Source organism: Pundamilia nyererei, unplaced genomic scaffold, assembly GCF_000239375.1.
Source record: "Pundamilia nyererei isolate P.nyererei 1_Seehausen unplaced genomic scaffold, PunNye1.0 scaffold00111, whole genome shotgun sequence".
NCBI classification, from domain to species: Eukaryota; Metazoa; Chordata; class Actinopteri; order Cichliformes; family Cichlidae; genus Pundamilia; species Pundamilia nyererei.
Window position 1 is genome coordinate 771,504 of NW_005187512.1, and position 26,719 is coordinate 798,222.

Genomic DNA, 26,719 nt, shown 5'->3' on the forward strand with positions numbered 1-26,719 from the left:
GTAGCCTTTAGGCAGAAGGCAGAGTGATGAGATGCAGTCTGGCAGTGGGAATGCAGAGAAAATTGAAAGATATGCAGCTAAGGCAAAAATCAGGACTGAAAGTAAATATTGAACATGTATCTGCATGTCAGTTAGTGATCTGATTTACCCAGATTACTTATTACCCTAAAAATACATTTAATTTCTATCTCTGCAATAACCACTCCAAACTTCTAAAAAGGTTCAACAGCTTTAAATTCGGTTTAGGCAACCAAATCTCTCGGTTAAGGCTGGAGAACGATTGAGTTCTGGGCCAACACTGCTTTGTGCATGACAGTGATCTACAAACATCTGTTGAGTATTCAACAGTTAATTCAGTAATTGAGCAATTAAGTGTCCTTCAAAATCAATTGAGGCAAATTAGTTATAAACATATTTTGTCAGAGATAGGTGATGGAACCTGGCCTCCACTGCTGCCTGAAGAATTGTGTGACAGTGTGATGTGAAAAGGCATCATGTTTCTTTCAGCATTGCTGGTCAAAAATCCACAACAGTCTTATCATATTATGATTAATGTAAATGTAGAAACTGTGGTGCAGCCGATTAAGTAGAGTACTTTTACCCACTCAGAGTTGAATCCTGTATGAAGCCAAAAGCCTGCATGAAGCAGGCTTAATACAGAGGGGGAACTGCTGCAGGAGAAGGGCTGTCTATTTTCAAATCCTTAAGGGTTTTTATTTTTCAGTTCTAGATTTCTGCCTACTGCAGCTTTAATTATAGTCCAAAAATTTGAAGCAGAATGAAAGTTGGCGACATGAGGGCAGAGGGGAAAAGAGAAAAGACTGAAATGCTGCAGTATTAAACAATAGCTGGAGAAAAAGCTCAGCCATTATTAATTTTATGTGATATTTTGAAAGTGGCATCGTTTTAAGTGTAAATACAGTCTCGTAATGACTCATATCGATCTGTGTGTGCTTTTGAAAATTAGGCCCAGATGTTTAAAGACTCCCGGAGTAGTTGTAAAATTTTCTTCCACAAAGAATCTACAGTTTAAAAATCTCCTCCCCTCATCTTCCCGTCTCTCCCACCCTTCATCCATCCTCCATGCACATTCTTTTTCATATCCAAATGAAGGAGAATGGCCATAATTAAACAGCATTTATGTTGCTCCTCTCCACAGTCTCAGATGCTAATTGGTGACACCGCAGCGCGGCTTTGTCCAATTACTCCCAGCTCTGACTCGCTTGATTAGCAATCAGTTTCATTCTCTCTCTTTTTCCCTAAAACAGCAGAGTCGCTACTCAGAAGTGAGTGGCTCATGAGACTCCCCGAAATTGCCCATGTCATTTCAAAATGACCACCATGACCAACATCCACTTCGAGTTAAATTCTCTGTGGTGTTCTCTTTGATCAAATATCTGGGTAGTGACCGAAAGAATGAGATTGCAGACAAGCGGCGGAAATGAGCTTCGTCTGCAGGGTATCTGTGCTCAGGCTCAGGGTGAGGGTGCTTGCTCATTTGGGAGGGACTCAGAGCAGAGCTGAACTTTAGAGCAGCTGACTGAAAATCTGACTAGGTTGCCTCCCAGGTAAGGAAATTTGGACAGACCCAGGACCCAGGCATGGCTTTACATTCAAGTGCAGATAGCTACGAATTTAACTATTGATCTTTTCAGCATCGTCCCTAGTTACTAAATTTTTCAGATTTTACACTCAAGTCAGTATAAGGAAGCTGACTGAGTGGCAGTGGGATAAACCAGTGGTCCAACCTGCCAAATATTATGATAAATAATATAACACACGAGCACATCAGTGCATTTTTCCCCTTTCCTGCCATGAAAGATGACTGCTCTCTCTGTGGGCATAGTTCTTCAAGAGGCTTCTTTCTTTTAAAATGAGTGCTGGTTCACAGGGAACCGTTAGACAACCGACATTGTCTAACTTTGTAAGATATTTACCTTACAGTGTGGAGCACCTTGCACTCACTCACTCTTTTTATTTTTGCTTCACTTGCTGTTTGATTAGGTCTGGGCACCAAAATTATCAGGTTATATTTGCATGTTGAAAAGTGATAGTTACGGATTCCCAGTGGGAAATGCTGGTGTTCCATATGTGATTAATTGGAAGACAGACCAGATAACTTATTGCAGAGACCAAATGAGTCAACTTAAATGGTTTCATCCAGACTGTGCAGCACTTTGTAACTGTTTATTTTAAAGAGTGCTTTAAAAATAAATTATAATTCTTTCCTTTGCTGAAGTGCCAAAATCAAGGCTTAGAAACAAACAAACACACACATTGAAAACATTACAGTTAGAGAACCTGCAGCTTCTCTCTCATGACTCATGCCCTCAGCCTGTCCCTACACTTAGAGTTGATTTGCTGCTTTAGCAAATAGCACAGAATCAGAAACAGCTTTCTATCTGTGGCCCATGTTAATTGACTATCTTATTGATTTTCTTTCCTACCTTCAGGGGTTCAGATGATTCACTGTACTTTCCTGCATGTGTGTGCTCTTGTGTCTGTCGTATGAACTGTGCTTTTCTACATTTATTTGCCAAAGGCTGAGTCACTTAAAAAAGAAGGAATAAAAGCCGTGGGACCCAGAGTCGTTCTTACACATCCCTCGGCTGTTTAATCGTTTCAGTTGTTCTTACCTGTAGCTGAACAGTCTTAAAACTAAACCTATCAAGAAGCTCAGTCGAGTGTTAACAAACCCACAGGACAACCCTATCCTCCCCTCTTCTTTCTCCTCCCTAATAATTGTAAGAGCCACAATTAGCCATTCTGCTTCGTTAGATGGCTAAGCTCAGGCCCTGTGGCCCATTAATGGTGAGCTGAGGTAAAACAGATTAAATTGGGAATCATGTGCCCGATTGAATCTGAGCCAGTGGAGTGTTTTTAGAATTTAGAGGATGGGAAATCATTGCAGTGGAGTTACTGAGTGTGTATGTCTTTGAAGTAAATATTCTGGTGAATAGTTGCTGTAATGGGGGTCCGGTACTATCCGGTGTGGGGGTTGTTGAGCCTGTGAAATCAGGACCATGTTATGCTGATGGTTGGTTCTCCAGTTAGCTGTGAATACACCAAAAATAATGTTGTGTTGTGTCATTTAAAAAAATCAAGTTTGTCTAACTGGTGACCACTTAAGCCAATAAAACAAGCATTTTATGTTTATTATTATACAATCTTTGGGCAATGGAAAGACACAAAATACATATTGCATCAGTCTGTCATGTATTCACTACAACCACCTTTGTACTTCAACAAAGGCTGAACTCTTTGAGGCAAGCTTTTTTATAATTTATTTAAATAGCCTTCAGAAATGGTTCTCCAGACTTCTTGAAGGATTCAATTCAATTCAATTCAATTTCTTTATTGTCCCACAAGGGGAAATTAGTTTAGCAGCAGGAGGATAAGAACAAACAGAACAATACTATAAAACAATAATAACAATAATAATGATAGAAAATTCAAGGACAATTATTTGCCATTAAGGAGACAAGACGCAGTAGGGATAAAAGAGACCTGGAGTCTTTTAGTCCTCCTCGGAGGTACTCTAAAACGGCGGCCGGAAGGCAACAACTCAAACTCACTGTGAAGTGGATGGTTCACACAATTAATAATAGAATGAGCCTTTCTAAGCACATTTCTATGTTAGCTACCTCTTCCTTCTCTCTGTCAAGATAATTCCCCACTGCTTCAGTAATGACCGACCATGTGGGTTTTTTCCCAGATACGCTGTTTTGCTAATGTATTAGGGATCATTTTCATGCTGTGAGAAAAATCTGTTGCCAATCAAATGTTTTCCAGATAGTATTGCATGATGGATTCAAATCTGACAGTACTTGTACGTGCTCCTAATTCCATCAGTTTTGACAAGAAAGCCACTGGTTGAAATCAGCCATGACAGAGGCACCACTGTGTTTTACAGATGGCTCTAGATACTGTTGTATCTGCCATACACACTGACAATAATTTGAAACACACGTGAAATTTGGATTCTTCACTCCCTATGACCCTTTGCCACTGATCTTTATTTTAGTTCTTCTGTACCTTAGCATACCGCAACCTTTTCTCTTCCTTAAGAAGAACTTCTTGACAGCCACCCATCCACTATGACCATTTCTGAGGAGACTTCAGTGAACAGTAGAGGGATTAACTGAAGGTCAAGCTGCATCTCTCAAGTCCTTTGTCAGATCTTTGCTTTTTTCCCCCCAATTTTTTTAAGGACATGACTTTTATTTCTTCTGTTCTCCCCTTTTCTAGTTTCTCTTAACTTTTTTAAAGACAAAATGGTGAGAAACACAGCGAATAGCTCTTTGGGAATCATCGCCATAGTACAAAAATACTATTTTATTTATTTTAGGCTGTGCTATCTTTGGCTTTTTCATAGTTTCAACTAAAGGAACAGAAAAAAGTGTTTTGATGACAGGCTGGTAGTAATATAAAATCTAAAGATACAGTTAGTAATTGGCTCTTTGCTAAGCTGCCTGCTGCTTGAATAAGTCACAAATCATTGGTTCAACAAAAAAAAGTTCAGTGACTAAACTGAAAATCAGTGAAAAAGCAGCCAACGTCCAACAAAACTCTTAGATGGATGGATGGACGGATGGTCTATCAATCTTCTTCCAAGTATCCGTGGCCGGGTCGCGGGGCAGCAGCTGGGTCTGTCCCATGGCCTCCTCCAGGTGGGACATGCCTGGAACACCTCACCCAGGAAGCATCCTTGTCAGATGTCCAAACCACCTCAACTGGTTCCTTTCGATGTGGAGGAGCAGCGGCTCTACTATGAGCCCCTCCCGGATAGTTGAACTTCTCACCCTATCTGTAAGCGAGAGTCCAGCCACCCTTCGGAGGAAGCCCATTATTGCCGCTTGTATCTGCAATCTTGTTCTTTCGGTCACACCCACAGTTTGTGACCATAGGTGGGGGTAGGGATGTAGATTGAATAGTAAATTGAGGCTTCACATTTACACTCAGCTCACTTTGATAGACATTCAGAAAAAAAGTCTTACTCCTTGAGAACTAAATCTAAAGCCATGAAAGGTGACACAATACTTTTGGTCAGTACTGTAGGTGTTTGTACCATGTTTGTTTTAACCGAAGAAATGAAAGACACTGTGATGCTAGATGAAAGCTTTCATAATCTGCAAAAGTCAGCAGCAAGAATCTTTAAAGTGGGTGGTTTTCATCCAGCAGCAGCAATGAGCATCTTGTCCTCACCACCGGAGGGGATTTCCTGGTTGCGATGTCTCTGAATGCAACTGAAAAGTCAGTGGACTGAAGAGGCCATGACTGCAGCCTCCTCGCCACAATTGGTCTGAAAATGTCACGCTCATTACAACACTAATACCCTTTACAATGCTGTCATCTCCATACTGAGAGATGGGAGAGCACATGCACACGCACTGACACACACAGAAACAGATGAAGAGCAGGATTGTTTCGAAGCTGCTGTCCTCAGCACTTTCTCAGGGACTTCCTGTTGTTAAGTCTTTGGGTGTGCTTGTTTTGAGTTGCTGTCAGAAGTTCTGCTTGAGAGAGAAGCTTTGTGTTTGGCCTGATAACTTTGGCCTCCAGACATTGAACTTTGTAACAGAATGTGTGGATGTGTGTGCGCATCTGTGTGTAAATGAAACCTTGTTCTTTGTTAGAGAGCATCATGTCGCTCATTGCCCTCTTGCCGCCCCTTTTGTGTCCTAAAATCCCCAGCTGCCTGTGGTCGCTGCGGTTTTGTATCTTGCCACATATTTCTCAAGAATTCCTCTCTCCTTTTTAGCCTATGGTCTGCAAAAAATGGAGGTAAAGGGGAGGAAATTAGTGTGGAAATGCAACCATTTATGGTTGTATTTTTATAGTGAGAGCTTAAAAGACAGTGGAAGCTCCAAGTACGTGGTGCTTAAATGATTGTGTTATCCACAGATACTGGACGCAGGATAACCCCAACAAATAAAAAGAAAACATTAACAGCTGAAAAGCTAATTATAAGCATGAACACAATGATTTTTCTTTTGTTTCACTGACTATTTTGTCACCTTGAGTGACGTCAAGCACTTAGTTGTAATATTTTGACTAACAAGCAGAATAATAATTTAAAACAAACAACCCAGGTAGTCTCTTGGTTGAAAGCCATCTGTTCTGATTCGTGCCACATCAACTGCTGGTTACTTGAAATGCTAACATTTCTTGTATAACCTTTTATTCCTAGAAGTAAAGCGGTTCTTTAAATTGTTTCCATCTAATGCTGCCTGATGGGTCGTTGTTTTGTTTTTTTGCATATTCTTGTTCATGCACTACTGAGAAATCATTGATTTTGGATTGATTTATCATCTGTCTGTCTCCTCTGTCCAGCTGTTTCCTGTCGCTGTTGCTGGTGGCTGCTGTAGTTTGGAAAATCAAACAGACCTGCTGGGCCTCACGGCGTAGAGAGGTAGGACACATCTTGGATAATGTATTGCCTGTGTGTTTGTAATGCGTTTTTATGTGTGCCATTGTGTGCATATGCATTTGTATACATTACATGCAGAGCGTTGTCAAGCTGTGTGTGCACTTGATTCTGCTGCACAGAAACGCAGATGCAGCTGACACATCAAAGGGTAAACACTGATACTACTTCCCACCCACAAGTTGTGAAGGGTGGGTTAATGTCATGAGTACTGGAAGGAAAAAAAAAATCTCTCTGCTTAACGAGCATCGCCATGACGATAAACAAGGCCATTCCCCTTAATTAGTGCTCCTCATGAACCAATTAACTCAGACGAAGTGATGCTAAACGGAGTGGAATAGAGTGATATATCACTTAAAGCCTGAACAGATGCCACATCATTTCATATTTACTTCTGACCCTCCTCCGAACACACTCGCAGACACATGCAAAAACAATTTAGGCTCCAAATCAATCCCATGCTGCGCTGTTTGACATGTTTTTGGGGGATTTTTGTTTTGTTCTTTTTAGCAGTAACCCTTATTCTCTTTATCACACTTTGTGTTTTATGTTTGTGTCATCAGGGAGGAATCACTGTTGGTTTTGGACAGCTGTGATAATAGTCTATTGTTACTAGTGTAATCCATAGATGTACCACAGGGAGCTATTGTGTTTAAATACACTTGTTGGTTCTTGCTCTTCCCCCTTTTCTCCTCCACTGCTGTTTTGTCATCGTGCAGAAAATGCTGATCTTTTCATTTGCAAATTAACTTTCCCCATTTAAATGATGACGACGTGTGTCTTTAAGATTTATGATGTTTCAAAAATGAATTGCCTTCAATTAGGACTATTCGTAATCTTCTTAAGTGGAGTAAACCTTTATGTTCAGTTAGTGACGTTTTTCTCACATGGTGTATGCAAAACTAATTGTTGTTTGGTTTTTACAGATTTTAATGAATAGAGTCCAGATTGCAGATTGAGCCAGTACGTGACTTTGAGTTTGCATTAGCGTCTCTGCCGAAGAGAAAAGCTTGAAGAACATTTCTGGTTGCAGAAAGTAAACAGAAAAAAAAAATATATATATATATATATATATATAAACACAAAATAAGCTGCTAATTATGTACCTGAGACTCTAAAAGATGTGTGTGCTGAAAACTTTAACAGACTTGCTGTTTTTTTTAAACAGTCCAAACAAAATGAGCTCCCCTGCTGCTAATCAGTATAACAAACAGCAGTGTTGCAATGACAGTAAACTGGCATTAGCACACATCTGGCAGGCATACGCTAATGAAGCCAACACGAAACACTGAAAACCGCAGTTCTTAATATAGCCACTAGAGGCTGTCTTCTAAAGAGAGTCAATCCCAATAAAGTCCAATGTTAAAGTGACTTTAAAGATGAAAGAACTATTTTTACAGCTTTATAACAACAGTATGTGTGGTGAATCTTTTATAACTCACCCCGTCTGTATTACTGTATTAAGGGGTTAGCGTTATGTGTGATTGGAGCCATGGCTGCTCTGAGGCCAAATAGCTGTTTTCTTGATATACCCTTAGCTAATTTGTGGTATTGTTGCCTTTTGGAGCATTTTGGGAGTGAAACTGTAGAATTTGCTTACATGTTAATCACCACTAATTTATAGATATGCGTCTTTGTGTTTATATTATGTACCAAGGTTTTTGGCATAGTTACTTGAAGCGGCATTTAAATATTATAACTAAAAAATATTATTAGAAAATGGCATCACAGTGGTAGGACATATACAGTCTATGATCATCCTACAGCTATAAAGCTGTAATAAACCCACCATGCTGTGACAAGGGGCAGAACAAGCTATGTTCAAGAGTAGCTCATTTTAAACGTGTGTGTGCGTTTGTGTTTGTTTGTGTATGTATGTATATGTATATACATAGATAGATCATCAACTCATTGGAGTGTCCAGATAATGAATGCAAACGTTGCTCTGACCAAATCACTGCCAACACATTTCACACATGAGCCTGATGATAAATCAGTAATGTGTTTAACATCTGAAAAAAGGTGCTTACCGACAATCCAGTTGTCAATTTAAATAGTCAGATTTTTGACCTTATCATCTGTCTTTAATATTTTATGTTGTGCAGAGTCTTTCCTGAGAAATGACAAGTGAAATATAGAGCTTGATATAAACATTGAGGATTCTTGAACAGCTTTGTCCTGTGTGTGTGTGCGTGTGTGTGTGTGTGTGTGTGTGTGTGTGTGTGTGTGTGTGTACTTACAGGTGTGTATGTTTCCAGCGCAGTGATTGTTTAGCCCTGTTTTATCAGTGTGAGGAGCAGTATGTTGGTTGCTGGCAGGCTGCTTGACACTCTGCTACAATATTTATGAGAGCTGGTCTCATATCACAGCACATTCGCAATGCTTACTGCACTGTTGGTTAATTTCCACATTTCTCTGTCTTTAACTGTGTCTCTCCCTCATTCTTCCTGAGGGCTATTTTCTTTTTACTATCCTTTCCTCTGGATGATGGAGGATATAATAAGTGAAAAGTTGCACAGTGGAGAGAAATTATTGTTATTGGAACTTGAAAGATCCGGCTCAGTTTTCCTCCCATCATTATTTACAGTGCAGTTATATAAAATAAATTACTTCTTTAAGCACATGGTTAAATCAGAAAATTCTAATAGAATTAAAGTGCAGCATTCAAAGTATCAGGCAACAGCCATTTTTACAGCTAGTAGTGCAAGTAGTTACTGTCTACCACACGTATATAAGCAATGCATTCATTGTTTTTAGTAAAGAAGTTGGGGGTTTTCTGTAATACATGACCTCAATACTGACCTTAATCTGAAAAACAACAGATTAGTCTGTCAGTGACAAAATCTCGTTTTCCTTCTTTAGCTCTAAGGGCCAATTGTGTCTTTTCTATTTTCCTTCAGATGATACCTGAAGCTTACAGATCAATCTCCAACCTCAATTTCCCACTGTATCATTTATGTCAGATGATATACGTGACTCTGAGAAACACTTACTCACACAGAAACAGTTCTAAGCTTCGCAAACTCAGTTTGGCTTCAGAAAAACATCAAGCAGAAAATTAACCAGGCCAATCAATAGCGCTGATTTCTTTGTTTTTATGATTTCTTGGTGTTGATGTATTTAGTGTCAACCTGATTATTAGAGAGATAAACTGCTGCTCCTTAAGGGGAGAGATGGATAGTACAGCCATGTTTATCTCATTTAAATTTTGCATTATATGAACTACAAGCTGATTGGTGAGCTGTTTGTGTGAGCCTTGTCTTAACAGGAATCCACTCAGTGGTCAATTCATTAGATACACTTTTTAATCTACCAATTAATGCAAATATCTCATCAGCCAATCACATGGTAGCAGCTTAATACATTGTAGACACGGTCAAGGTGAACTGCTGAACTTCAAACTAAGCATGAAAGTGGGAAGGTGATTTGTTATTTAAGTGACTTTGAACATGGCATTGTTGTTTCCAGACAGGCTGGTCTAATTATTTTAGAAACACACAACCACCTCTAGGGTTTAATAGTTTGAAAAAGAGAAAACAATCCAGTTCTCCTTCTTGATGCCAGAGTTTAGAAAAGAATGCCCCAACTGCTTTGAGCTGAAAGGAAGGACATGAACTCGAAAAACACGTCTTACATCCAAAGTATGCAGAAGAGCATCTCTTGAAAGAGATGTGCTACAGCAGCAGATGACCACATTGGGACTGTTAGTATCAGCTAAGAACAGGAAACTGGACAATCGAAGACTGGAAAAACATTGCCTGGTCTGATGAGTCTTGACTTCTGCTGTGACATTTGGGTAATGGGCTCATAAACAACATCCTGCCTTGTGTCAGTGATTCAGGGTTCTAGTTTTGGTGGGAGGTTTTAAACACAACTGCTGCCTGAGTGTTGCTACTGATCATATCCATGTCCTTATGGACATGGACTGTGTATCCTACTTTGATGGCTAACACGCAGTGTCACAAAGGTCAAATCAACTCAAACTACGCTGTTGAACATGGCAATGAGTTCACTGTATTTAAATGGTCTCCAGAGTCAAATCTGGCAACTGTGTGATGCTACCAGGTCAATATAGACCGTGTTAGTGTGAGCTCGTGACAGTGTGCCCGGCTCACATTATGCCACCGGTCTGCTGACGTCACTCAGGACTAGGGCTTTTTGATATAACGATAACGATTATGGGGTGGCTGTAGCTCAGGTGGCAGAGCAGATCAGCCACTAATCAGAAGGTCAGTGGTTCGATCCCAGGCTGCATCCTGGCTGCATGCCAAATATTCTTGGGCAAGATACTAACCCCATGTTTGCCTACTGGTGGTGGTCAGAGGGCCCGGTGGCACCTGTGTCCGGCAGCCTCGCCTCTGTCAGTGCGCCCCAGGGCAGCTGTGGCTACAATGTAGCTTGCTATCGCCAGTGTGTGAATGTGTGTGTGAATGTAGTGTAAAGCACTTTGGGGTCCTATGGACTAGAAAAGCGCTATACAAATGCAGGCCATTTACCATTTACATATCGGATGATGATATAAAAACATCTATCATTTCATTTTACACTATTGTTTGTTTCGTGGTGTCGCAAAATAAACTGTTTACGGCAATATTTTTCATCGTTTTGATGGTCACTGTAGTGTCTATATTAATTTCTTAAAGTTCTCTCTTTCTCTTATATGTAATATAACCACACTACTGACGGACAAGTGCCTGTTTTTATGCGTTGTGGTTAGCAACAACGACAACAGCATCGCGAGTCCTCTTGTTTATGTTCCACATAAACCTTTCACAATAAAGCTCAAGATCCTTTTGAGACTTTTCAAAATAAACTGAATCACGTAAAAGAGCAGATTATTTACGGATGAGAATTAAAAAAGAGCCGCCAGGTGCTAAAAAATAAACCTTAGACTCAAACGTTAGAACAGGCTTTTCCCCACAGCACGCCATGTAATAAATACTCACAAAGAAAACGGCGGCCGTTACAACTTATGTCTAAAAGTGTATCGTTTCATGCATCGGTTAAAACACTCGACTCCAGCTACATGACGCGCAGCTGGAAACACTTCACACAAGACGAGCTGCCCGAGATTCACAGAATTTACAGGAAATGTTACATTTTTGTGATTTATATCATTATTGGGACGATATATGTCTTATATCGCGATATGAGATTTTGGTCATATCACACAGCCCTACTCAGGACTTCCATATGATATGGGTGTGACATAGATGTGAATATGCATATTTCAAAGAGAATTTTCTGACATCTTTCAACACATCTTTGTTTATAACCACCTTTTTAAATGATCAGGATTTACTGTGACTTAACATAAAAAGAATTTATGAACTGAGCCGTAATATAAAGATATTAAAAGTGTCAAGTCTGTCAGGTTGTAATACTAGAAAAAAAAAGTCTCTTTCTAGCTTTTATGTGTGAAGTATCATCTGTTCATTGCTATCTCCCTCTCTCTGCTGCGCTCTCCAGAGAGCTGGTCTAGTGGGGAACCACAGCAGAAGGTGAAAATGGGATCTCTTCACCGTTAATTATGGATCACAACCAGCCACGAGACTACAGAGAAAACTGGATATTAATAGAGCTGCAGCTTTATGTTAATTGCTTTTTTCTCATACTTGTTTTTTATTACCAACAATCATTTTTGGATATGAGATCAAACAATCAAAAGCTACTTTGAAATTCTAATGCTGATGCGCAGAGACAAGCTGCGCACCATGTCTCTGGTTTTCCCTAATAGGGTTGCTCCTCTGAAGACTGTGTGAGTGTGTGTCTGTAGTGTGTGGATTTTTTGAAATCCACCACAGCTGATGCTGCCTCGCGGCTAGATAAATTAGTCAAATAAAAATGAAAAGCTAGAAAGATGGCCAGCCAGAAGGACAAGATTAAGGTCTTCTCTGCACCGCTGACACCCTTTCAGATGCCTTTTTTTAATCATTCTTTCCTCAAGTAGCGAAGTCATTTTTTAAACTCTTATTTGGCCTCAGCAGAAAAGCAGAATTTTGTTATATGAATCTGTATGAACACTCTTATAGTGGAAACACGATATTTATGGGACAATACCTTGAAAAGGTCTTGGATTTGGTGATTCTAAATTGACCATGGCTCATGGTTATGTGCCTCCATGTGTTACCCTGCAACAGACTGACAACCTGTCTGGGGTTTACCCTGTGTCTTGCTCTATGATACCTGATAGGCTCACATTTTAACATATTTGGGCAAGAAAGTTACATGGCAAACCCTCCTTCCACTCACTTAAAGCTTGGAATGGTATCTGATTAATGTTACATGCCTTCTGTTACCCATTCATCCATTCGCTTCTGCTTATCCTTTTTTTCAGCGTCGCGGGGGGCGCTGGAGCCTTTCCCAGCTGTCATAGGGTGAGAGGTGGGGTACACCCTGGACAGGTCACCAGTCTGTTGCTGGGCCAACACACAGAGACACAGACAGCCACTCGCTCTCATATTCACTCCCACATTCACACCTATGGGCAATTTAGATTAATCAATTAACCTATCCTCACAAATATGTCATGTTAGTAGATATGTCACCAGAGTGCATGTTAGATGTCTGGCAGTTTTGGGCTATTGAGGTCTGTCCAGGGCTTTGCTGTTGATCCCGAACAAGACCCCATTGCAGTTGTCCAGTGGGGTGGTAACAAAGGCATCGACGAGTGTCTCTGCTACAGAGTCAATAAGTGATGGACGAAGTCAGCGATGCTCATTTATTGGAAAAAACCTGCTTTATTGACAGATTTAATATAAGCCTGGAATGCAATGGATGCTGATGTGGTGCAACCGTCAGTGTCGAGGAGTAGAATTCCAGCCTTCGAGTAGGGCCTGGGCGGCCACAACCAGGAGTTCTGTTTTACTACTGTTGGGCTTGTGCTGAAGATTATAAAATTGGAGTATGTCTCAAGTGGCTATAGAAGAACTGCAGTTTACTACATTCTTACCTTGGCTTCATTTTTCAGCCCATATTTGAACATTTGCTAAAAGCAAGTCATAAAATGTCCTACGGTCTTTACTCCAAGTCGTCAAACTCCAGTTTAACCCTCGGTTATCTTATGAATGTTCTGATGTAACACCTGTGGCTCTCTTCTAATGAAGTTGTGTTTTAATACTGCGAAGCCACACCCTAAGTTGATAAACAAGACACATTTACTCAAATATTAAAGTGTAAATTTTAGCTGTCTTCTTAGCAGCATTTAAACCATCATCAAAACAAACAAACTGTCAAAAACCAGATTTTCAGCTGCTGATTCACATAATTATCTGATGCTATGATAATTTAGTTGCTGGCTTTATACTTCTAATACAGATTAAAACAAACTTTAATATCCGATTCAATTAAAAGTAAATTTTTACCGACTGTTTAAGCTGGAAATCAATAGAATATTACAAAATAACCATTTTTAATTAATAGGAAACCTTTTTGAACAAGTCTGTCTCCCATGTTGTTTTTATGATGATGTTAAAAGTCTGCCTTCACATTCTGTGCATCTGTCTCTCTACTAAAAAACTGATTCTCATTTAGTTTATTGGTTTACTTGGTAGAGTATTTTTTTAAATTCACATCCCAGACAGATGTTGTCACTCTTCTTTGCTGATAAGTTATCCTGAAGACTTTATTACTTTGCAGCACAGCCGGTTTCTGCTTCTGAATCTGAGCATCGCTCTCCCTTTAGCTGACGGTGCCCCCTGACCTCTGCAGTCTTCACTACAGCGGCTCCACCTCTCACATTAATTTTCTTAAATTAGATGTTTGCACTCCCCTTGCATGAGGCAATTAACATATTGTGTCATTTTTCCTCTACACTCATTAAGGAATTATACTCAGAGATGCTCCACTCCAAATTACAGGAGGGTGAAAATTCTGTGCATAATGAAGAAGAAGCAAGCTTGATTAAATTTAAGTTTTGAGGCTGTTTTGTTTGTTTAGAACTTGTCAGTGCTGCACTGCAACCAGCAAGCTGGCTTATGGAGCTAATTATGCTGCTGTAAATGCTTTCCTGAGGTCTCTTACTGTCTAATTTCAATGGCAAGATGATGAGTCAAAGGTGCTTAAGCTAATTTTAATGACAAGATTGTGTCAATATTATGGCGCTGTGAGCCAGAAGCCATTTATTACCAAAGTAAGTAAGTCAAGTTTAAAATATAATAAGCAACCTTAATTTTTTAATAAAGCTTAGAATTAGATTATATTGCTCGGAGACTTTTTTAATTTCAAAATAAAGGCTCTTCTTTTTTTCCCCTCTTCTCCTTTTTATTAAAACTGTTGGATTTCCACGATTCTGCAGAGGTGATGTTATGCTCTGATTGCTCAGTCCTTGGCTGCAGCACACTCCAATCTGCAGTTGGAGAGATTAGCCTGTCTGGACCACTGAATGCCAAATCACTTGTGTACGGGTGCTGTTTTTTTGGGGGGGTGGGGGTGGGGGTTCCTCTATGTGTGTTGGTGCTACACAGCATGTGCATATGTTTGTGTGTCCTATTATTTAGTTGGCATTAATCGAGGTGGCAGATTAGTAGAGGAGGTTTAATGTGGCCAAGCATGGCTGGATGTCTGCGGATGACCGCTGTTTAAACAAATCAAAGGGACGAGAGGAGAACGTAGACAAACACATGCACACACCATGACCAGCCACCATGCAGCCTGTGCTTAACCTCCAAACGTAGTCGTCCCTACTGTTGCATTTACGAGCTGGCCAACTTGCAAGTGTACAAACACAGCATACAGAGAAAATAATGGGAGTTAGTTTACACTCTGTTCATCTATTTATGGATAGTTATTTATAAATTAGGCAAACATTAAAAATACATTTTTTTTAAAAAGATGAATGAATCAATGGGCATCTCTCCTTGTTCTGCTGCCCCCACCTCTCGGACCCGATGGAGGATTGAGGTGTATTCAGTGGAAAGCCTTTTTTATTTATTTGGTTAGTCTTTAAATTGAGCCGTGTATTTGTGTGCTACTGATTCTGGCATTTTCAGGTCTCTATACTTTTTGAAGCCACTCAATCAACAGAAAGCAGAATGACATCCTGACATTTTCACTATTGCAATGCTGGAAAAGCATTCGACCTTTAAATGTATTCATTTAAATATTTTCCTACCCATGACGTGTTGCATTTAAAAAAGAAAAACATGTACTTTGTGTGATATGTGGCTTTTTGAGTCCTAAAATAAAAGTCTGCTTGTATTCATTTAAAACTGCAAAGCCTGATGCACATTACTGTATAGATAGACTTGTGTGTCAAGTGTTCATATGTTGCTGATGATTTCTTTCACATAGGGAACATTCTTGCTGTTGATAGTACGGAGTCTGTTGTCTACCACCTTTGATATATATTAGGGCTGAATTTTGCAAACAATGTGGCAATTATGTCATATATTCCTGTTTGCCTAAAGGATTGCAGAGTCATCCTTCGCTCCTTCTTTTAAATATGGTGCTTCTTTGTTTGTGAACGCACATTGAGCCGTATGTGAACAGGATTCATAAACGCGTCTCTGGGTTGAAAAAGACGGTGCTCTGGAAAAGCACCACCAGGTGCAACAACTTCTATCCAACGAAAGTCTTTTTCAGGGAAGGCCTTGCATATTTTCAGCAAGACAATGCTAACTGCGTATTGCAGATATTACAACAGCATGGCTTCATAGAGAGAAGACCAGGTCATGAACTGACTTGCCTGCAGTCCAGACCTTTCAAACCTTTTGGCACCACACGGTATAAAATACACAAAAAGACGGTGAATGCGACAGCATCAAGGGTGTACCCTGCCTCTCAACCCCATTTCTCTCCCAGTATGAAGATTATTCTGAAAAACATTCTTGCGAAATTGTTTTGCAATTTCAGAAGCACAGTGGAACCCCGACTTACGAAATGAATTTGTTCCCGAGGGTCTTTCGTAAATCGAAGCACCCATCGCGCCTTTTGAGTGAAAGATAGGGCTATAGGCTAACTGCTAACTGCAACAACAATACGTCGTTCAAGTGGAACAGCAAAGTGCAAGTACACAAGCCAAGGGGGTTGTCACATGATTCGGAAGGCATTGTGGGCATTGTAGCCATTCTGGGCTCAGCCAATCAGAGCCAGCGGATTTCGTTACGCTGGCATTTTGCCGTAACACGAGCAGAAATATTGCCATTAAGCGCCTTTGTAACTTGAATTTTTCGTTAAATGGGGTATTCGTAAGTCGGGGTTCCACTGTAATGTTAGACTGCTGTCAGATGGGCTTTTGTATTCAACCATATATTTAAGATACTGTCATTATATTAATGCTGCTATCCTGTATATATTGTACATACTATTGTTTGAGTACTTACGATTGTTTTTTTGTACTTTTTATATTTTACATTTATATTTATTATTGAAACTTGCACCAAGGGAGTGGCACTCCAATTTCGTTGTACTCTGTACAATGACAATAAAGGCTATTCCATTCTATTCTATTCTATTTATATTTTACCATGCTCTGTTGCTATTGACCCAATTAGTTGCAAAATTTTCCTGCAGATGTTTCTTTATAGTACCACTTGTTACCCCATGTGATGCCATCATATCTAAAATGAGCTAATATTATTCTTAAATGGATATTTTTGGTACTAACAGTCTTAACAACTGTTCAACTATTTCTTAGCTAGTGCTCATGTTATGTTTACTCACTTGTCGCTGATACAAAAAAAAAAAAAAAGTAAAAACAGGCAATATGATAAATGTTAATGATGCTGCTATCAGTGCAGGCCAGGTGACCACTGTCACTGTCAGAGACCCCGATTAGCTTGAAGGTGTTGGTGTTCAGAGAGTGGTTTAGCAGCACCTCACAGCCACCAGCAAACTTCAAAAGCACCGAAACGTGAGAGACGATGGGGGAGAGGGGGGGAGGAAAGGGGTGAAGAGAGAGAGTGGAGTGTTTTGAGGGACACAACAAGGACATCTCCCCGGAGCCATATGGTGGTGGAGATGGTTTTATACGGTTGTGTTTGTCTGCCTGTTCCGTTTAAGATTTTTACTGGAAAGTGCCTCAGGCCAGCCGTCTGTAATAATATAACTCCCTCCCTCTGCTTCCCTCTCCTCCTTTTTTTTTTTTTTTTGTGGTTTCTTTGTCTCTGCTGCCGTCCTAAAAATCTCTCCGCCACACAAAGCATTTTGATTGATGGCTGCTGTTGACTCTGCTGTTGACACATATCTGGGTGGGCGTGGGTGGTCGGGCTCATATAAATAACTCTAGCCTAAACCAGCGACTTGATTCCTGGACTTTAACTCTGCCCTCTGCTTCTTTGCCCTTGTGCATGTCTGCATGGACAGACTGATATTTTATTGACAGTTTCTCTGTGACTTTTTTTTTCCATTTGTTTGTGTTCTAGACTGAATACGACACGTTAACATGATCATATGCTTGCATATATTTGAATAAGTGTAGCCTAATTATTAGGAAGGCATGTAACCCGTATATGTTTAATGACATATTTTCTAGTATTGAGAAACGTTTGACATAAGAAGAGTTTTGACTACATCCCAGGAGAAACCAGAGTATAAACTGAAGCTCATCATTATCTTTTTCACTTTATAATTCTCTGACAAAAACTGAAGGTGCTTTTCACTTCGTGTCAGTGAATTATAAATGGATTGTGGTCAGATTGTGGTTGGACAGAGCATGTGCCAGGTATGAATGGGCGCCACTGTGTGAACAATGTGATCTTATAAAAGAAAAATTACCTGTCAGTAAAACTACTTGGACTAATTATAGATTTATCACACTTGACTTGAAGCAAAGAAAGATGGTTTCAATTAAAAACCTGTTCTGTCTTGTGACTCCAATCAGCATAAAGGTATTCCAATGGGGGTGAGAGGTGGAGGTGCAGTAAGTCACTGTTTTATCAGCCACGAGAGAGAGGGTGTCTGTCACCCAAATCTAAACTGGGAGCTGGTTGCAGAGAAGAGGAGCCCAAAAGGTGAATGCTCTGCCTCCCGTTGTACTGTCAAACTCTAGGAACCACAAGCAACCTGCAGTCTGAAATCAAAGTGCGCTCTGGGGTGATGCAGTACTGTCAGGACTTTTAGATAAGATGGGGCCTGATTATTCAAGACCTTGTATGTGATGAGCAGGATTTTAAATTTAATTCTGGATTTAACAGCCAATGAAGAGAAGCCAATATGGGAGAAATATGCTCCCTCTTTTGTGGATTTCCAACTCTAGTCACTCTAACCAGGATCATCTTAAATATAAAGTAATGTCTACAACCCTCGATGTAGTCTAGATTTAGCCAGTTCAGCAAACACACAAGAAAAACCTGATTTATAGATTCAGTATCTGATTTTAATTTTCTAAAATGAATGAGGACATTACTTGTCTATAAATTTTCACTTGCTGAGCAGTGAGCAGTCACCTCTGAAAAGAATGTCTAGTCTTCCTGTGCTTCTCACATTTTTCTGCATCTATCAGTGTCACACATTAATGTTTTTGTTTTTTTTTACTCAGTGAATAAAACAGCAACCGTACATTTACAGACACGATTTCTGACAAATGGCATACAGTAGGAAGAGTTTGTGTGTTTGGGGATATTTACAGAGTCATTAGAAATTAGTATTGAACGCTGTTTGAGATCATACCAGCATACTTTAACTCCTGACTTTTATACAGTATATGCCCAATATATAAACATGCATCACAGATAATTGTGTCATTTCAGCACATTTGACTGAGAGTCAAATGCAGTAACTAAATATTTGTCAGGCCTTTTTGCTGTGGTAAAATATTGCACATTTTTTGTATTTCTTCCTTGATTCAATTTTAATTGATTAAAAGAAGAAAAATGGTTATAAAAAAGAACAAATCAAATTTTACATATATTTCGCTTTTATTGATATTTTATTAAATGGCTGAATACACTAATATAAATCAGGAAGGAACAAATATGTTAATACAGGTTTATCTTCATTGTTTAGTTTATCTTAATTCAGTTTTGCACCTATTCTGAGAAGTACAGCTGTTCTGTCAGGTGTACTAAGATGTAAAAACAATTCTATGCCATTTACAGGATGGGCAAGATCATGACATGAGTGACCGGTGTGCTGCTGGAGTCATAATTCCACCCATCCAGTCCCCTCTGGAGCCACAGTGCCTGGCTGAAGGAAGCTGTCAGTCCCCTGACTCCCTCTCAGAACAATTAGAGAGACCTTTAATGGACTACAACTAACAATGTGCACATAAATGCATCAGCACAACATGGCATCTGGATAGTAGTTAAAGTGAAAAGTTATTTCATATGATCTGGATCAGTCTGATAATTATTATACATAATTATCAGACTCGGCAAAGGGCGCTGGTGTTATCAATCCTCATTTTCATTATATACACAATAAAACTAGAAATACAAGCTGAAAATACTTTATCACGTTAACACTTGTAATAAAAATAGAATTTTTTGTATTATTCACAGGTTGTAGGCAGGCAGTTTAGTGCAGCATAACCTGTTGTTGTTGTTTTTTTTTCTTTTTTTTGCAGCACTGTGGGGAAGTTTACAGTGATGCATTATGTTCGACTGGCTAAATCTAGACTACATCAAAAGTAGATATTAGTTTATATTTATGATGCTGCTGGTTAGATTCACTCACTAAATTCCATCTTTTATACCTTTATAGTATCTGTGGGTTGGATAATCAGCCGTACAACTCATGTTACATGTGCGTATTTCTTTTTGAATGCAGTCGACTAAATCTACAGTGAGCAGTGAATACTGGAGCAGCACAGATCAGCTGATCGCAGCCTACTAGTAAAACATCTATTGGAGTTCACTAAACAAGTTTTTTCCTGAGTGATCCTTTACCTGGGAGGGTTACCCCACCTATCAACTGATATGGTTCACATTGTATCCTCTGAGCTGCTTGATTTTACATGTTGAGCACATGTGGAAAATGAAGACAAGAAGCAAAACCTGTTTTGAGTTTAAATTATAAGATGCTATGACTGCAGTAGAGCCCACAATCTATAAGCTGCATCCCAGTATACAGCGCCAGTGTGGGCGTGCAAGTTTGGGATGTGTTGCTAAACATATCTTTGTACTAACATAATCCTTGTCGTATCATAAGCCAGTGGACAATGATGATCCTAATCCAGCTCTAAGAAGCTTTTCATAAACAGGATGCTCACATGCACTCACACACGCATGCAGAGCGATGCTTCAGCAGCAGAACTTGGAATAAAAACTCAGAATGAAAGCTTTGAAATGTGCCTTCAGAATTTGAGGTTCACAATTTTAAAATGGTGTTTTTTTTACTTACTCATCATGTGTCCTCACATTTCAATACTTTGAGGATGCTTGTAAGTACCTGATTATTGAAAAAATGTACCTGCTATAACAGAAATTCAAAAGCAGCATTTATTGTTTTGGTGAAAAGTTTAACACACTATAGATACACCACTCAAATTCTTAAATTTAAATTAAAATCCATAGATGCCATTAAACAAACTATGTCCTTTTTTATTTTTTTATTTTATTGTTTATTTTATTTTATTTTCACTTGCTAAACACAGGACAGACATGACTGGGGGAAAGAAAAGGGAGAAAGAAAGAGGGAAAGAAAAACAGCGAGGAAGAGGGACGGGGATAAAGGGCAAAAAACAAAAACCAACAAAACAAACAGACAAAAAATACATTTATCAATCACCTGTTGAGAAAGAAAAAAGAGAAAACAAGCAAAAAAAAACAGAGCAACATAATAAACAACATCATCACGATGATCTATGGGAATATAACCGTAAATACTAAATATTAAACATTATTGTGCAGCACATAAGATCGACAGCGCACAGTGTGCCTTGAGGTAGGAGCCAAAAAGGGTGTAGTTTGTGTGTGTGAGCACCCGTGTGTACACCTGTGAGCGTGAGCGCGCTTGTATTTAAAAGTTTCCTTCATGTAATGATCTGCTAGAGGGTGTGGGGAGCCACAGCCCCGTCCTCCAGGGCATGAAGCAGGTATGGAGGAGATCCAGGCTCCAGACATTAGAGGCCCTCAGAACACCAGAGACCAAGGAAGACCAACAGAAGGGCAGCCGCGCCACTATCCCAGAAAGAGCTGAGGAGAGCCCCAGAGGAGGGGTTACTCAGCAGCCGCGGAGCAGAAGTAAAGGGGGGTTGCAGTGATGTGCCCGTGAGCTCTGCCGGCAGCCAGCTGTGCCAGAGTGACCGAGCCCCAGGCCGAGAGGCTGAGGGCACCCCACCCCCGAAGTGGCCCGAGCGAGCCCCAGGTTCCAGGCCCCGACAAGCAGCTACCAAGGGGTGAGCCGGTGCGTACCTGGACGCCCATCCCCAGACACAAAGGACCACCAACGTACCGAAATGAGCCAATGTTCATTTCAAGAAATCATCAGTTAGCACATCGCATGTGAAGGTCAGAGCTTTCAATCAGCATCCAGCAGCTGCTCTGTGAATGTTTCTGTCAGATCCATAACTAGATTCAGGGAGAACTTGAACCATGAAGATGACTTTCCATATTCTTAAGGTGATGCTTACAGTACAGATTTCAGGAGCACTTATGAAATCATAATTTGGCTTCTTCCATTATGGCTTCTTTTCTGACCCACTGAGGAACATATTTTATATGATGGGATATTTGGGACATGCCAATCATTCCTGAGGGGTAATTGTTTAACCCAGTAGTGGGCAGTTCATTTTCCCGTGGGGACCACATGAGGAGCTGGCACTGTTGTGAAATACTGCACCAATAAACTTAGAGATATAAGGTAAAACTAAAATTGGGCGGTATTGAGTTCAGCTAACTGGTGTAGTCCTGCAAAACGGTCCAGCTTTCTCATCCGGCCCTTCTGGACAATGAACTGCCCACCGCTGGTTTAAATGCAGCATGAGTCATTGAACAGGAGCTTTTTCCATACTTTTATTTGGCATATGTTGGAAAATGCCTGTTTGTTTTTTGTTTTCATTATCTCCCATCACACCACAAACCTTGGTGCTCAATTCTTATGAAGTGCTCAGATCTCACTTTTTGTTTATCTATGCGCTTTATTCTTTAGATGTGGCCAGTATTCAGGACGCTCCTGGAACTCACGTGTCAAAACGATGCCGCGTGTGTCACGCTTTTACGCAGGAGTAAATATGCAGGCGGCTAAACTCAGCATTTACGGTTTCATTTACGAGATCATGTGCAGTGAAGGGAATTTGTGAGGGGATGACAAAGAGGATGCAGATTGTGGTGTGGAAAGAATCATAACAAGACATTAAGGTCAGCCAAGTGACGTTTTAGTCGCATGTAGATAAAGAAGAACAAAATCAGACGTGTCTACGATTCAGGGCCACAAATGGACAGAATTGAAAAGATCATATTCAGTGTGATTGGGACCAATCACACTGTCATGAAAAAACAGATCTGGATCACATATAAATAAAACATGCATGATTTGGGCCACTCTTCCCTGCAGTGTCGACTTAGCCCTTGAAGTCTATAAAAAAAGCCAGAGCAAGAAAAAGAGGGCAGGTGCGGGATTACAAACCAAAATAGCAATGTACAAATATATAAGCATTCCTCGTTTCAGCTTTTAATAAATGATTTAAAATGTTTTTCTCAGAAGGAAACATGCTTCAGTTTGAATGTACTGCACAGTTGAACATATCTACACTCATTACACAAAACAAGCTCTCTCTTAACTATCTATGACTCTGTCAGTTCTGTTTAAGACCTAATGAAGCTTTTTTTTCCTCTCTCTCTCTCTGTCTGAACATGGCGATGATTCCTTGAGTGCAGAACAATCTCAGTCCAATTAGCTGCTCGCACTAGAAATTCATCCTACAGGGAAGTGGAGCTGATGCTTTCTCAGCGATGTTGACTTGTTTAGGGAAACAGATTAAACCGATTCTCGCTTGAACATAACTTCATTTCACATACCTGAACAAATATCATGCTGAATATGGGGGAGCTCTTTTTCTTTTATTATCTTTTTTTGAATTAGTGGAAGCCAAATCGCTTGTTGGGATTCAATTAGAGACTGTACACACACAAAACAATAATGAGGTAAATCTACAGAGAGAGCGGCTTGCATAACACTGCACAGTCTGAGTGTAAAGTGTTTTATACTCTTCTGTTAACCCACGAGTGCAGTAATAGTCACTGTTGTTGTCTTTAGTGAAGGCATGTCACTTAGTAAGGACAGCAATGTCAACATCATCATCCTTCTGGTAGACAAGGGTGTGTGGACAATTTTGTTAAACCAGACTGAGTGTAATGAGAAATTTAAGTCACTGTTCAGTGACAAAGATACTTCTGAGCCCTACAGATTACAGGGAGTGCAGAATTATTAGGCAAGTTGTATTTTTGAGGAATAATTTTATTATTGAACAACAACCATGTTCTCAATGAACCCAAAAAACACATTAATATCAAAGCTGAATGTTTTTGGAAGTAGTTTTTAGTTTGTTTTTAGTTTTAACTATTTTAGGGGGATATCTGTGTGTGCAGGTGACTATTACTGTGCATAATTATTAGGCAACAAAAAACAATATATACCCATTTCAATTATTTATTTTTACCAGTGAAACCAATATAACATCTCCACATTCACAAATATACATTTCTGACATTCAAAAACAAATCAGCGACCAATATAGCCACCTTTCTTTGCAAGGACACTCAAAAGCCTGCCATCCATAGATTCTGTCAGTGTTTTGATCTGTTCACCATCAACATTGCGTGCAGCAGCAACCACAGCCTCCCAGACACTGTTCAGAGAGGTGTACTGTTTTCCCTCCTTGTAAATCTCACATTTGATGATGGACCACAGGTTCTCAATGGGGTCCAGATCAGGTGAACAAGGAGGCCATGTCATTAGTTTTTCTTCTTTTATACCCTTTCTTGCAGCCACGCTGTGGAGTACTTGGACGCGTGTGATGGAGCATTGTCCTGCATGAAAATCATGTTTTTCTTGAAGGATGCAGACTTCTTCCTGTACCACTGCTTGAAGAAGGTGTCTTCCAGAAACTGGCAGTAGGACTGGGAGTTGAGCTTGACTCCATCCTCAACCCGAAAAGGCCCCACAAGCTCATCTTTGATGATACCAGCCCAAACCAGTACTCCACCTCCACCTTGCTGGCGTCTGAGTCGGACTGGAGCTCTCTGCCCTTTACCAATCCAGCCACGGGCCCATCCATCTGGCCCATCAAGACTCACTCTCATTTCATCAGTCCATAAAACCTTAGAAAAACCAGTCTTGAGATATTTCTTGGCCCAGTCTTGACGTTTCAGCTTGTGTGTCTTGTTCAGTGGTGGTCGTCTTTCAGCCTTTCTTACCTTGGCCATGTCTCTGAGTATTGCACACCTTGTGCTTTTGGGCACTCCAGTGATGTTGCAGCTCTGAAATATGGCCAAACTGGTGGCAAGTGGCATCTTGGCAGCTGCACGCTTGACTTTTCTCAGTTCATGGGCAGTTATTTTCGCCTTGGTTTTTCCACACGCTTCTTGCGACCCTGTTGACTATTTTGAATGAAACGCTTGATTGTTCGATGATCACGCTTCAGAAGCTTTGCAATTTTGAGACTGCTGCATCCCTCTGCAAGATATCTCACTATTTTTGACTTTTCTGAGCCTGTCAAGTCCTTCTTTTGACCCATTTTGCCAAAGGAAAGGATGTTGCCTAACAATTATGCACACCTGATATAGGGTGTTGATGTCATTAGACCACACCCCTTCTCATTACAGAGATGCACATCACCTAATATGCTTAATTGGTAGTAGGCTTTCGAGCCTATACAGCTTGGAGTAAGACAACATGCATGAAGAGGATGATGTGGACAAAATACTCATTTGCCTAATAATTCTGCACTCCCTGTATACATAATCTAAGCTACACCAAGTCTGTGTGTCTTACTAAAAGGATGCACTTTTTAAACCCTTTGCTAGTGTGAACAGTTGTGTTACCTACAACATCTTCCAAGTTTCTGATTTCAGTCTTCAGTCAGTTGTTAGGCAGCTCAAAACACCACATTCAGAACACTTTGGGTTTTATGGAGAAGGTGCGGAGGCAGATGAAACACTGGTCTTTCTTCACAAGAAATTACAGGATGACCTCAGCAATGGAGACACCCTGACCGTGTGTCTGCTCTCCGAACTGTTTACAGTCCACATGGGTGTCCCACAGGTTCCCCACTTTCACCTATTGTGGATAACTTGTATCTAGAGGAAGTAGCAAAGATAGCCCTGATATCCTATTCTGGAACAGCACAGAGCTGTTGGTTCAAGTATGTGAATGAAACCTGGGTGAAAATCTAATCTCAGGAAGCACCACAATTCACAGATCACATTAACCCAGTGGACAAATACATCAGGTTCACCAGCGAGTATATGAAAGATAACAGGCTAGCATTCTGGGACTATGAAACTGCCATCAGTAAAGGGGATATTTGAAAGTTGATGTGTGTTGTAAACCAACACACCATCTCCATAGACTCAGTTGCCAGGGAAGCACAAGAGCATCATATCAAAAGAGCCTTTAGTAAATGTCGTTATCCCGGCTGGGCATTCATCAAAGCTCGGAAGATGCCGAATGAGCCAACTGATCCAGGAAAGAAGGACAACTGCTTTCTATATGAAAACCAGTGGTGATCCCTTTGAGTATCAGAATGGCTGAAAGGATTTTTTTTTTTTAACACACAGCATCTCTTCCAAGGCCCCCAAACATCCATGGATTCGGTCTTCAAGCACAGACAGAGAAATATAGTGTAGTAGATTAAGTACCCAGAGGATTGCCTTAATCAGACATTGGGGAAACAGAACAAACTGTTGCAAAGTTGTCAAATACAGAAGAGCTACTTCGTCAGGCCAGAACTTTGCGACTGTTTTATGCCTACAGGCTAGACCAGTCCTTCAGTGATGAGGAAATGCACATCCTAGATAGGGAGGGGTGCTGGTTTGAGTGGTGCAAGGCAGCCATCTGTATGAAAAGGGAATGACCATGATTTATACTACTGCAGGTAATCTAAATCATAACCGATGACATAACCGAGAACCGATCCACGTAACCTGACTGCTCCTTCTGAGAAATGTCACTAGTTGTTGGGTCCACGGAGCCCCACAGTGACTGAATGCTGTGGAAGGAGTTTGCGATTACATTGCAAGTTACAACATAGATTTCCTGCAAAAGTCTAAATCAGGCGTAAAAGTACATCTGTTACCATCTTACAGTGCTGTGATTGCAGCTATTCCCCATCTCTATGTGAACAGTAGTCATGGATCAGTAGTCATGACAGTTTGCATATTAATGATCAATAAAATGATCTCTGGGGCTGAG

The 26,719-nt window shown here is 40.3% G+C and overlaps 1 protein-coding gene across 1 annotated transcript in view; it reads left to right on the forward strand.

Annotated features, from left to right (window-relative positions):
• LOC102206599 (attractin-like protein 1) overlaps positions 1–26,719 on the forward strand; it is a 316,533-nt gene that overhangs the window by 178,708 nt on the left and 111,106 nt on the right. The window contains exon 28 of the mRNA XM_013912991.1: positions 6,334–6,412. Coding sequence (XP_013768445.1) covers positions 6,334–6,412 — 79 coding nt within the window. The remainder of the gene's footprint in view (positions 1–6,333; positions 6,413–26,719) is intronic.